The 11,357-nt window shown below is 44.8% G+C and overlaps 1 protein-coding gene across 1 annotated transcript; it reads right to left on the bottom strand.

The window, feature by feature from the left end:
- Nucleotides 1–6,620: 6,620 nt before the first annotated feature.
- Nucleotides 6,621–7,480, bottom strand: LOC102244333 (interferon lambda-1; the record flags this gene model as incomplete). Its single annotated transcript, XM_014541703.1, is given in 5 exon segments — nt 6,621–6,719; nt 6,808–6,860; nt 6,863–6,890; nt 6,993–7,136; nt 7,382–7,480. Coding segments are annotated over 5 exon segments (423 nt in total), but the record flags the coding sequence as incomplete, so codon positions are not given.
- Nucleotides 7,481–11,357: the final 3,877 nt, after the last annotated feature.

Below are 11,357 nucleotides of genomic sequence, written 5' to 3'. Positions count from 1 at the left end.
TGACACACTTGATCAGATAAATTTAATTGACATTTACAGAACATTTTACCTCAAAGCTGCAGAATATACATTCTCCTCAAGTGCACCTGGGTCATTCTCAAAGATATACCACATGTTAGGACACAAAACAAGACTATACAAGTTCAAGAAGATTGGAATCATATCAAGCATCTTCTCAGATCACATGGAATGAAATTAGAAATAAACTAAAACACTCAAAATAATTCAAAAACATAGAGGCTAAATAGCATGTTATTGAACAATGAATGGGTTACCACGGAGATCAAGAAAGAAATAAAAAACTTCCTAGAAACAAATGAAAATGAACACACAACTACCTAAAATCTATGGGACATAGCCAAAAGCGGTCATGAGAAGGAAGTTCATAGCACTACAGGTCTAACTCAAAAACAAGAAAAATTAATAATAAATTGTATAACCCTGTAATGGAAGATTGGAATCATATCAAGCATCTTCTCAGATCACATGGAATGAAATTAGAAATAAACTAAAACACTCAAAATAATTCAAAAACATGGAGGCTAAATAGCATGTTATTGAACAATGAATGGGTTACCATGGAGATCAAGAAAGAAATAAAAAACTTCCTAGAAACAAATGAAAATGAACACACAACTACCTAAAATCTATGGGACATAGCCAAAAGCGGTCATGAGAAGGAAGTTCATAGCACTACAGGTCTAACTCAAAAACAAGAAAAATTAATAATAAATTGTATAACCCTGTAATGTAAAGAATTACAAAGAGAACAACAAGAAAAGCCCAGAGTAAGTAGAAGGAAGGGAATAATAATAAAGATTAGAGCTGAGCCTTAGCCGATTTGGCTCAGTGGATAGAGCGTCAGCCTGCAGACCAAAGGGTCCCTATTTTGATTGTGGTCAAGGGCACGTACCTTGAATGCAGGCTTCTCCCTGGCCCCAGCCCTGGTCGGGGTGTGTGCAGGAGTCAACCAATCAATGTGTTTCACATTGATGTTTCTCTCTGTCTTTCCCTCTCTCTTCCACTCTCCCTAAAAATCAATGGAAAAATATCCCCAGGTGAGGATTAACAACAACAACAACAAAAAAAACCCCAAAAGATTAGAGCAGAAATAAATGACATAGAGACTAAAAAAAAGTTAGAAAAGATCAATTAAACCAAGAGCTGGTTCTTTGAAAAGATAAGCAAGCAAGATTGATAAACCATTAGCCAGGCTCATCAAGGAAAAAAAAAGAGACCCAAATAAATAAAATCAGAAATGAAAGTGAAGAAGTAACCACTGACACCACAAAAATACAAAAGATTGTAAGAAAATACTATAAACAACTACTAGTATATTCCAACAAGCTGGACAATGTGATGAAATGGACAAATTCTTAGAAAAATACAATCTCCCATACTGAATGAGAAAGAATCAGAAAAACTGAATAAGCCAGGAGCAGTAATAAAAATAAAAAAAAAAATAAAAAACTAGCAAACAAAAGCCCTGGTCCAGACAGCTTTACAGGGGAGTTGTACCAAACATTCAAAGAAGAACTAACACCCATACTCCTCAAATTATTCAAAAAATTCAAAAGGAAAGAACACTTCCAAGCTCTTTTTATGAGGCCAGCACTATCCTAATTCCAAAACCAGATAAGGACACTACGTTTGAGTGTCCTTTACCCTGAGTGTGATGGAGCCAGGAGAGGTCTCTGAGCAGGGTTGGGGCCAGGAGTGGGAGCTCAGGGATGAGGCTGCTGCCATGGTCCAGGTAGGAGGGGTGGACACGACCAGTGGGGACAGTGGACAAAGTGAAAAATGGTCAGATTCAGCATATACTTGATGACCTGAAAGAAGAAAAAGAGAGAACGCCACCTGCCTGACAACTTTGAGCTGGGCCATCAGTCTTGTAGTCTTTACACTAGAACTGAAACGTTGCCTTCTTTGATCTTAAGCCTCCTGGCTTTGGACTGGTACATACACCATGGGATCCCCTGGTTCTCAGGCCTTTGGATTTAGACTGGAACTACACATTGGCTCTCCTGGTCTCCAGCTTGCTAACTGAAGGTCTTGGGACTTAGTCTCCACAATTGTGTGAGCCAATTCATCATAATCTCTCTCTCTCTCTCTCTCTCTCTCTCTCTCTCTCTCTCTCTCTCTCCCCCCCCCTCATAGATAGGTAAATAGATATAGATATATCTCCTCTTGGTTCTGTTTCTCTGGAGAAACTTGACTAATACAGGGAGGCAGAGAAATGAGATAGTAGCTGGAGGGGGATGTGGAGATGAGATATAATTTCTTTAACAGAAATTATAAAAATACACAGAGGAAAACTGATGATGCAGGTTAAGGGGGATAAATTGTAAAGGGTGCTGTTGAGTGAAGAAGGGGTGGGATCCAGGGTCCAAGTGGAGGAGTTTGACTTAGAAAGAAGAATGTCTGCCCAGCCAGCATGGCTCAGTGGTTTAGCATCAACCTATGAACCAGGAGGTCATAGTTCAATTCTCTGTCAGGTCATATGCCTGGGTTGCAGGCTCTATCCCCAGTGTGAGGTGTGTAGGAGGCAGCCGATCAATGATTCTCTCTCATCATTGATGTTTCTGTGTGTCTCTCTCCCTTCTTCTCTGAAATCAATAACATTATTTTATTTTATTTTATTTTTTTAAATATATTTTTTATTTATATTATGTGATGGTCATTCATTTTTTCAGTAAATATTGAGTGAGTATCTACCATGTGCCAGGCACTGTTTTGGGTGCTGGGAACATAGAAGTGACAGACAAGAATCCCTGTCCTGATGGAGGAGAGAGAGAGAGAGAGAGAGAGAGAGAGAGAGAGAGAGAGAGAGAGAGAGAGAGAGGAGAAAGAGAGAGAGAAAGAAAGGAGGGAGAGATAACAAACAACAACATAATCAATAAGCAAATTTGATATAGAAGGTGATATGTACTATGGGGGGAAAGTAGAGCAGAGTAAGGGATATGAGGACACCCAGGGGGTTGCAATTTTTAATGGGATGTTAGTATGGGCTAAGTTTTCTAGGGGTCTTCTGGGGAATATTTTCCTCAGTGGAAAAAAAACACATGGTAAGATGCTGTCACTTTTCTTTCTCTGGACATTGCCAAGAGGATGTCATGTCTGGAACTCTGGTAGCCACCTTGTGACCATGAGGAGATCTAACTTGAGGAGGAGACTGAAATGCTGAGAATGGCCAGGTTGAAAAATGGGAAGAATCTGGATTATTGATAGCATTAATGTGATTTCCTAAATTAGACAACTTCTGATCTATCTCACCCTTAGGCTTCTTGTTGAGATAATAAATTCCTGGTTTAAGCAAGTTGAGTTGGGATTTTCCATTATTTAAGGAAAAAATCCCTGATAAACATATTTCATACACAGTAGGATAGTTCTATTTGTTTTAAAACCATATGTGATGTGACAACATTTCATTTTTCAAAAATCTACAAGTGCTGGAATTAGCAGGCATCCACCAAAGTCCCAGGGGTGGAAGAAACCACCCTGCTCTAGTCTAGCAGACAATGATGTTCAAGACCATGGAGGGCATCCCACTGGTGCGGCCTTCTCTGCCCTGCAGACTAGCTCTTTTCTTGGGGGTTTCCACTAGCTAGTCCCTATATACAAATCATTATTCAGAGGATGGCAAAGAACGCTTTAAGGTCAGAGTCTTTGTTGCTATTGGCTTATTAGGTGGTCCAATTTGGATCTGAACTTGAGTTGGTTTGTATGAACAATAATGAAGCTAATTTGTCCTTGTCTTTAAAAGCAGAGTTGAAGATATGAATTTAGGATGTGTTCAACTACCTTATCTTTCTAGATATCTTCTTTCCTTCAGAAGTGAGGAATCCAAATCTTTGCTCTGTTGACCTCAGGCTTGGTTATGTCACTTGCTTAGGCCAATGAAATGGGGGTGGGAGGTCAGGTAGTGCATATAATTTCTTAGCAGAGTAAGGGCCAGCGAACAGTCCACTGTGTGCTCTTATTTCTACTCTAAGACCAGAAATATCCAAGAGCTGCACCTTCATCTTGGATCTCATGAGGAGCTGAGACTCGGCCTACCCAAGATGGTCATTGCATGATTGAGCAATAGCCCTTTGTTGTTATAAGCCACTGAAATTTAAGGGCCATTTGTTACTATAGCATAATCCAATGTAAGTGGACTGACACAAGGGTAATCATCGAGAAGGTGGCTGGTCTCCAGGTCCAGGTTATCCCCAGGGAGTCTGAGATGACCCCAGAGAGAAGTAAACAGGGAAGAGAAACAAGAGTTCAGGACAGAACCCTGAGAAGCTCCAGTACTTAAGGGGTGGGAAGAAGAAAGAACCAGAAAATGTGACTGAGAAGCAGCAGCTAGAAGTTAAAGAAAGAAAAGAGTGTGATATCACATAAATCAACGTGAGAGGCAGCTACAAGACGGAGTTGATGAGGAATGGGTTAGATGCTGCTGAGAGGCCTCCTGGGGTAAGAACTGGAAAGGCGGTCACAGGATTTAGCTATGAAGAGATTGTTGGTATTGAGTGGAGCTCTAGGAGCAGAAACCAGCTGCCAGGGCTGTGGAGACTGGAGTGGGTAAGGAAGTGGAGCCAGTGGAAAGGAGAGATGGAGAAGTAGTAGCAGGAGAAAAGAGTATGGATTAAGAAAGGGATGGTATAAAGGGGGAGACTGCTAATGGGCAGGTACTTGTAGAAAGGAAGTTTTGACAAATAGAGAGTAAGAGAGGGGTAATTTATGGAGGGATGACATAATAGGGACCATGGTCAGGCACTGGCCCTAGTTAGGAGAAAGGCAGCTCATCCACGCTGACAGGGGAGCAAGGGCAGGGTGGGCACAGGTAGGAGAGCAGTGTAGATGGTGAGGAATCTCTGCCTGGCAGCTTGTGTGAGGGAGAGGACAAAGTAATTTCTTTGGAGACAGAGAGGATGTAGTGGTGAAGTGGATATGAGGAAGCAGAGCAGATTTGGAAGACCTGCAGTGAAACTTTCAAAAAACAGAGGTTTGAAGAAATAGTGATGTCACCGATGAGGTTAGGCAGAAGTGCCTGGTTCCCTGAAATGCAGCCCCGGTTTTCCATCTTCTCATCCCCTTCTATGGATACTGAATATGTGGACACCTTGCTACTTCATACCAATCACAGCCCCAGGTAATGGTTGAGGCAGAACAACCTATGCAGCCAGAATTCTTCAACTTCAAGGGAAAGTTGCCTTTCATTTCCAGGTGTATCACTAATAATGTTTTTGGCTGCAAATAACAGAAAGTCCTAACGCTACTAGCTTAAAATTAGGGTAAATTTATTATCTCACACAAAAATAAGCAATGAACACAGACACAAAGATCTTTAACAAAATATTAACACATAGAACTCAGCAATAAATAAAAGAAGTATACACCATGTCCAAATGGACTTCATTCCAAAATGCAATGCTGATTTAATATTTGAAAACTAATCAATATAGTCCACCAACACAGACTAAAGAAGAAAAGTCACATTATTATAACAATGCAGAAAATGCATTTGTTCCTCAAATTGATAAAAAGAAGCATCTCCAAAAACCTACAATTAACATTACACTAAGTGATGAAAATAAATACTTTTTTCCTAAGATCAGGAAGAAGGCAAAGATGTCCTCTCTCAACATTCTTACTCAACATAGTACTGCAGTTCTACCCAGTGTGATAAGGCAAGAAAAGGAAATAAAAGGCATATAGTTTGGGAAAAAATAAATAAAACTGTAGATGACACAATTATCAGTGTAGAACAATGTCCACAATGGAACTTAAATGACATTTTGGTGACAACTGTCTTTGTGACATTTCTCCCAGCAGATCTCCACCCTGACAATAGTCACCCCAGGTTTAGGGTCACAGGAGGTCTGGGTGAATGAACCATATCCTCTGAAATACAGATACTGACCTTAGGTTCATAATAAAGCTCTTGTCCTGCTGATCTGACATCTTATTACTTGGTGTAATGACTGTTTGTGATATTTAAGTCATTTGCAATGATATCTTTCATTACTTGTGGCTAAAAACATCCTTAGTGATCCTTTCACTCCTCATTCATTCCATCATATTCTCTCCCTTTTTCAATCCTCCACCTTTATTTTTTATTTTTTTATTGATTTCAGAGAAAAGGGGAATGGAGAGAGATAAATATCAATGATGAGAGAGAATCATTGATCAGCTGCCTCCTGCACGTCCCACACTGGTGATTGAGCCCGAAACCCAGGCATGTGCCCTGACCGGGAATTGAACTGTGACCTCCTGGTTCATAGGTTGACACTCAACCACTGAGCCACTCCAGCTGGGCTTCCCCTCCTATCTTGTTCCCACCCTCCCTGATGCCTGTTCACTCCCTGTCTTCCTCCTCCCACACTCATACACACGCACTCAGAGGGCCACAGCCACATATGCAGCCATGCACTCATTCATACAGTCACATATAAACAGGGTCAATGTCATAGACAGGTTGTTTATTTTCATACATTGTATAGAAAGTGCAAAAATAAACATCTTTGGGGGCTTCATAAATAAATAAGCATCTGGAGGCAATAATCTAAGGGAGGTAATCGGTGCATAAATAAAATCTAAGATGCTGGGACAGGTTGCAGGTGTGTCTCTCAGGGTCAGACACACAGGTCTCCATCGGAGACATATTTCAGGTCATGAGTGAGGTGGTGGAAGAGATTGAAAGTGACAGAGGCTTTGAGGTAGCCATGGGACTCCTATGAGGAGGAAGGGACAGGTCAATGGCTCGCATGTCTGTACTCCCAGCTGCCCCCAGACATTGATTTCTCTTCCCCAGTCACTCACCTTCTTCCCGGCCTCCTGGAGGCAGTGCTGCCATTGGCAGAGGTGGCCCCGGGCCTGGGGCCTGCTGTGGACTGAGCTGGGACCTGTGGGTGAAGGAGGGTGGTTTGTAAAGAGGATCTCAGACAGAGGGGGACATACGAGTGGTCAGAGCCCACAGACGTGGCCTGGGAGCCCAGAGCACTCACACAGGCCTGAAGCTTGGAGTGGATGTGGCGCAGCGTGCGAAGGGGCTGGTCCAGGATGTCACCCAGGGTCGAGTTCTTCAAGGTCCCCAGGACCTTCAGTGTCAGGGCCAGCTCAGCCTCCAAGGCCACAGGGCGCTCCCACACCTGAGCAGGGGAGACAGACAGGTGAGAGAGAACAGGTGAGGAGGGCTGAGGAAGGAACAGGTGAGGGCAGGAGACAGGAGAGAGGGAAGGTCAATGTGAGCAGGGGAGGAGAAGAGGTCAGGGGGACTGCTGGGGAGGGCAAAGACACAGAGAAAAGTGAGAAGGAGAAGGTGAAGGGGCCACCTAAGAAGCCAGAGGAGCGGGGCCAGGTGAGGGCAGGGCTGGGCCTGAGTCTCCCAACTCACCTGCAGCTGCCTCAGGTCCCGGGTCCTGGGGAGTGGGCGGGAGCTGCAGCTCCGGTTCTTCAGCAGAAGGGACTCTTCCTGGAGAGCAAAGGGCAGAGGTCAGCCCACAGCTGGAGGGTCAGTGGGGAGCTCCTGAAGGTGTTCTCTTCCTGGAGAGCAAAGGCAGAGGTCAGCCCACAGCCGGAGGGTCAGTGGGGAGCTCCTGAAGGTGTCCTTCATCCTCCTAAGGCCCCTCACCGGCTTCGTTCCTGGCTCCTGAGCGTCCACCGTGAGGGCTCAGTCTTGTCCGGATCTCTGGCCTCAGTCTCCCGATGCTCTGACCCCAACTGTGTCTAGGATATAATTGTTGTCTCAGCTCCACATTGCCACAGACAGGAGGTCTGGGGCTGAGGTTGGCACGGAGCCAAGGGCAGACGCGGGCTGGGAGACCAGGAGCAGGGCGGGACCAGGGGAGCCTGGGATAGGGAAACTGAGGAGGAGGGTGACCTCCTGAGTGGGACAATCCTCAGGGTGGGCAGATCCAGCCCCACAAGAAGAGGTCATAGGTTCCCAAATGAGGAGGCGGTGGGGCAGGAGGGCTCATCTCTCTGCAGGTTGCTGAAATGTGGAGGGCGGGGTGGGGGATACCCAGGAAGCATTTCCATGAAGGGGCTCGAGGCTCCCAGAGGGAAGCTGCTTAGGGGAGGGGAAACAACAGGAGGTGAGGGCCTCTGTTGGGAAGAGAACGTCAGTCAGGCTGAGCCAGCAGAGTATGAAGAAAAGGACAGATCTCCTTACCCCTCCCCACCTGCCACCAATAGGAATGGAGGGTCTGCTCAGGATTTCAGGCACAGCCAAGGTCTTCAACCAACTAATTGTGACCAACCCATCCCTTTGTTTGTCTGTTCAGTCAATCATTGATTCAAGAATGTAATTATTGAGCAACTACTATAGGCCAACACTCTTCTAGGCACCAAGAATCCAGCAGTGAACAAAACCCCAAATCGTTCCTGCCCTTCATGGAGCTGACATTCCAGTGGGTGGGTCAGACAATAACAAAATGATAAACTAAAGATATATGATGTCAGCTAATAAGAAGTGCTTTGGAGAAAACTTAAGCTGGAGATGGAGTCAGGTATGCAGAGAAGGGGTTTCATTCTATAAGACAGTTGGGGAGGTGGCATCTGATTGAAGACCTAAAGGAGGGAGGGAGGGAACCTGGGGACAGCTGGGGGAACAGCACCCCAGGCAGTGGGAACAGCCAGGGCAAAGTGAGTACAATGAAGAGATTCTCTCACTGGCACCTCTCTGTCCTGCAGTGAATTCTCACACCTCTGAGGTAGGTACCGTTCTCTCTCCCACCTTGAAAGTGAGAAAGCTGCTGCTCAGAGAGATCAAGAGATTTGCCAGGTTTACACAGCAGATGCATGCCAAGGGCAGACAGCCCTAACCCCGGTACCTCCTGTCTCAGAGGTTTATTGAGGAAATTTGGCTGTACTCTCCATCACCTGACTCCTCCCACCTGGAGAGTCCCTTGAGTACTATGTATTGCCTTGTCCACCCAATCCCTCTCATCCTTCCTTGCTCAGAACTAGAAATGGAGGCTGAAATGGGCCACCAAATATAAGATGACATTTCCTGCATCCTCTACACTGGGTGTGGCCATGTGACTGCAACCTCACCAGGAACTGGACCTTCAAACCTGGGGCGGGCAGCCCTGCTCCTTTCCCCTTCCCATTACCTGGAACCTGGCACGGCTGAGAGCCAGACTCCGCGGTGCAGATGAGGACAGTGCTCATGGCAGGGGTTCTAACCTGGCATGAGAATTTGGGTGGGCCTGTGAACTTGGAAGGGTAGAAAAAAACCTTTATTTTCACTAACCTCTATCCAAAATTTGACATTTCCTTCCTGCAGTAGATTCTTATGGCCTCTGTAACAAATTACCACAAATTTATTGACTTAAAACAACACAAATTTTCCATCAGCTGATGACTGGATAAACAAAATGTGAAATATCCAAACAATGGAAAATTATTCACCTTTAAAAAAAAGAAAGAAATTCTAACACATGCTACAACATAAATGAATCTTAGGACATTATGCTAAGTGAAATAAGTCTATCACAAAAAAGAAAAAAAACCCTATGATTCTACTTATCTGAGGTACTTAGAGTAGGCAAATTCATAGAGACATGGTTGCTAGTGGCTGGGGGAGGGGGCACAGGCAATTGCTGTTTAATGGGTACTAAGTTTCATTCTTATAAATGAAAATGTTCTGGAGATTGGATGTCCAAGAAAATATACTTAACACTACTAAACTGTACACTCAGAAATGACTAAAATGGTAAAATAAAAATGAAACATCACCGAATGAAAAGAACAAAATGAAAATGCTCCACAGACTTATACTCTACAGTTTTGGAGATCAGAATCCTAAAACCACGGTGTTGGCAGGGCTGGTTTCTTCTGGAGATTTCAGAGCAGAATCCATTTCCTTGCCATTTTCAGCTCCTAGAAGTCACCTGCCTTCCTTGGCTTGTGTCCTTCTTCACATCACTCCCATCTCCAATCTCTTGCTTCCAGTGTCCCTCCCCCCACCACCCATCCCTCTTGCCTCCCCCTTGTAAGGAACCCTGTGAATCCTTTGGCTCTACCTGGACAACCCAGGAAAACCTTCCCATCTCAAGACCCTTAGTCACATTCACAGTCTCTTTTACCACATAAGGGGCCATATTCACAGGTTCCGGGGATTAGGAGCATCTTTGGGGAGCCATTGTTCGGTTTACCACACGTCTGCTACAAATGTAGGCAACAAACCTCAATTGTGTTAGCAGAACTTAGGACTTTGTCATGGGAAGAAATCACAGACATTTTCATACAGGGCTATTTTCTAGCAGGCATCATAAAACATCATTTATACTCATCTCCACTGGTAAGTTACCGTAGCCATTAAAGCTGCCATGAGTTACTTTTTATTTAACACATTAATGTAGAAGCACATAACTTACTACACCACATTTGAAAATACTTTGATGACTGCCTTGTAGTGAACATTGGATCCCTTTGCCCTGTGTATTTTCTTTTCTTCTGAGAAGCTTTGCCAAGCTGGCATGAGGTCCAGAGCATGAAAATGCTTAAGAACACCTGCCCCAGGGGATTGTGGAACAAAACACTGGGTCCCTGGCTGACTGAGTAGGGCCATCCTGCCAACTGAGCCACTCCCCTTAAGGCTCCAACTGAGCCACTCCCCTTAGGGCTATGAGGAGGTAGAGAATTACACGTGTGGTTTTAACTCACTGATCGTGAGGGTCTCTTTGTTACAGCAGCGCAGCCTTGGTGGGAACTCTACTCAGCACAGATTGATTAGTTTGAGTGGTTTTCCCTTTCAGGGGCAGATCCAGGATTAGTGGGGCTTGAAGCTTGCACAATTTAGGGACTAATTTTAAGCAATGGAATTAAAGATATTTTGTTTCCAAAAATATATGACAATGTGAAGACACTGAGAGGGCCTCCTCTCAGACCTCACAAAGGCAAGACCCTGAAGCTTGAGCTGTGTAGTAGACACGTGATGCACCACCCTGACCCCCTGTTCAGGACCCGCACGCATGCCCCAGCTGCTAGGAATGCGGCTACTGATGGCTCTGGGCTCCACCCCTCATGGAGGAAGTGCTGTCAGCCCCAGGGAACATTAGTTCTGCTCCCACCATTGACCAAGGGAAATGCCTCAAAATTAGTCCTGCTCCCAGGGCACTTCCCTTGGCCAGTGGTTAGCTAACATACAGATATCAAAGCACAGGCCCCTCTGAAGGGCCATCCCAGCTGCGGAACTCACCATAGATGGGCTAACATCTCTGTTGCAACCACATTGCCCACACAATCCTGCCTTCCTCATGTTCTTTTTTTAAAATCTTTATTGTTCAGATTATTACAGATGTTCCTCTCTCCCTCCCCCCCATAGCTCCTCTCTACCTGGTTCCCACCCCACCCCAGGCCCTTGC

This window comes from Myotis brandtii, unplaced genomic scaffold, assembly GCF_000412655.1.
Source record: "Myotis brandtii unplaced genomic scaffold, ASM41265v1 scaffold277, whole genome shotgun sequence".
Taxonomy (NCBI): Eukaryota; Metazoa; Chordata; class Mammalia; order Chiroptera; family Vespertilionidae; genus Myotis; species Myotis brandtii.
This window is presented reverse-complemented; position numbering and strand designations above follow the sequence as displayed.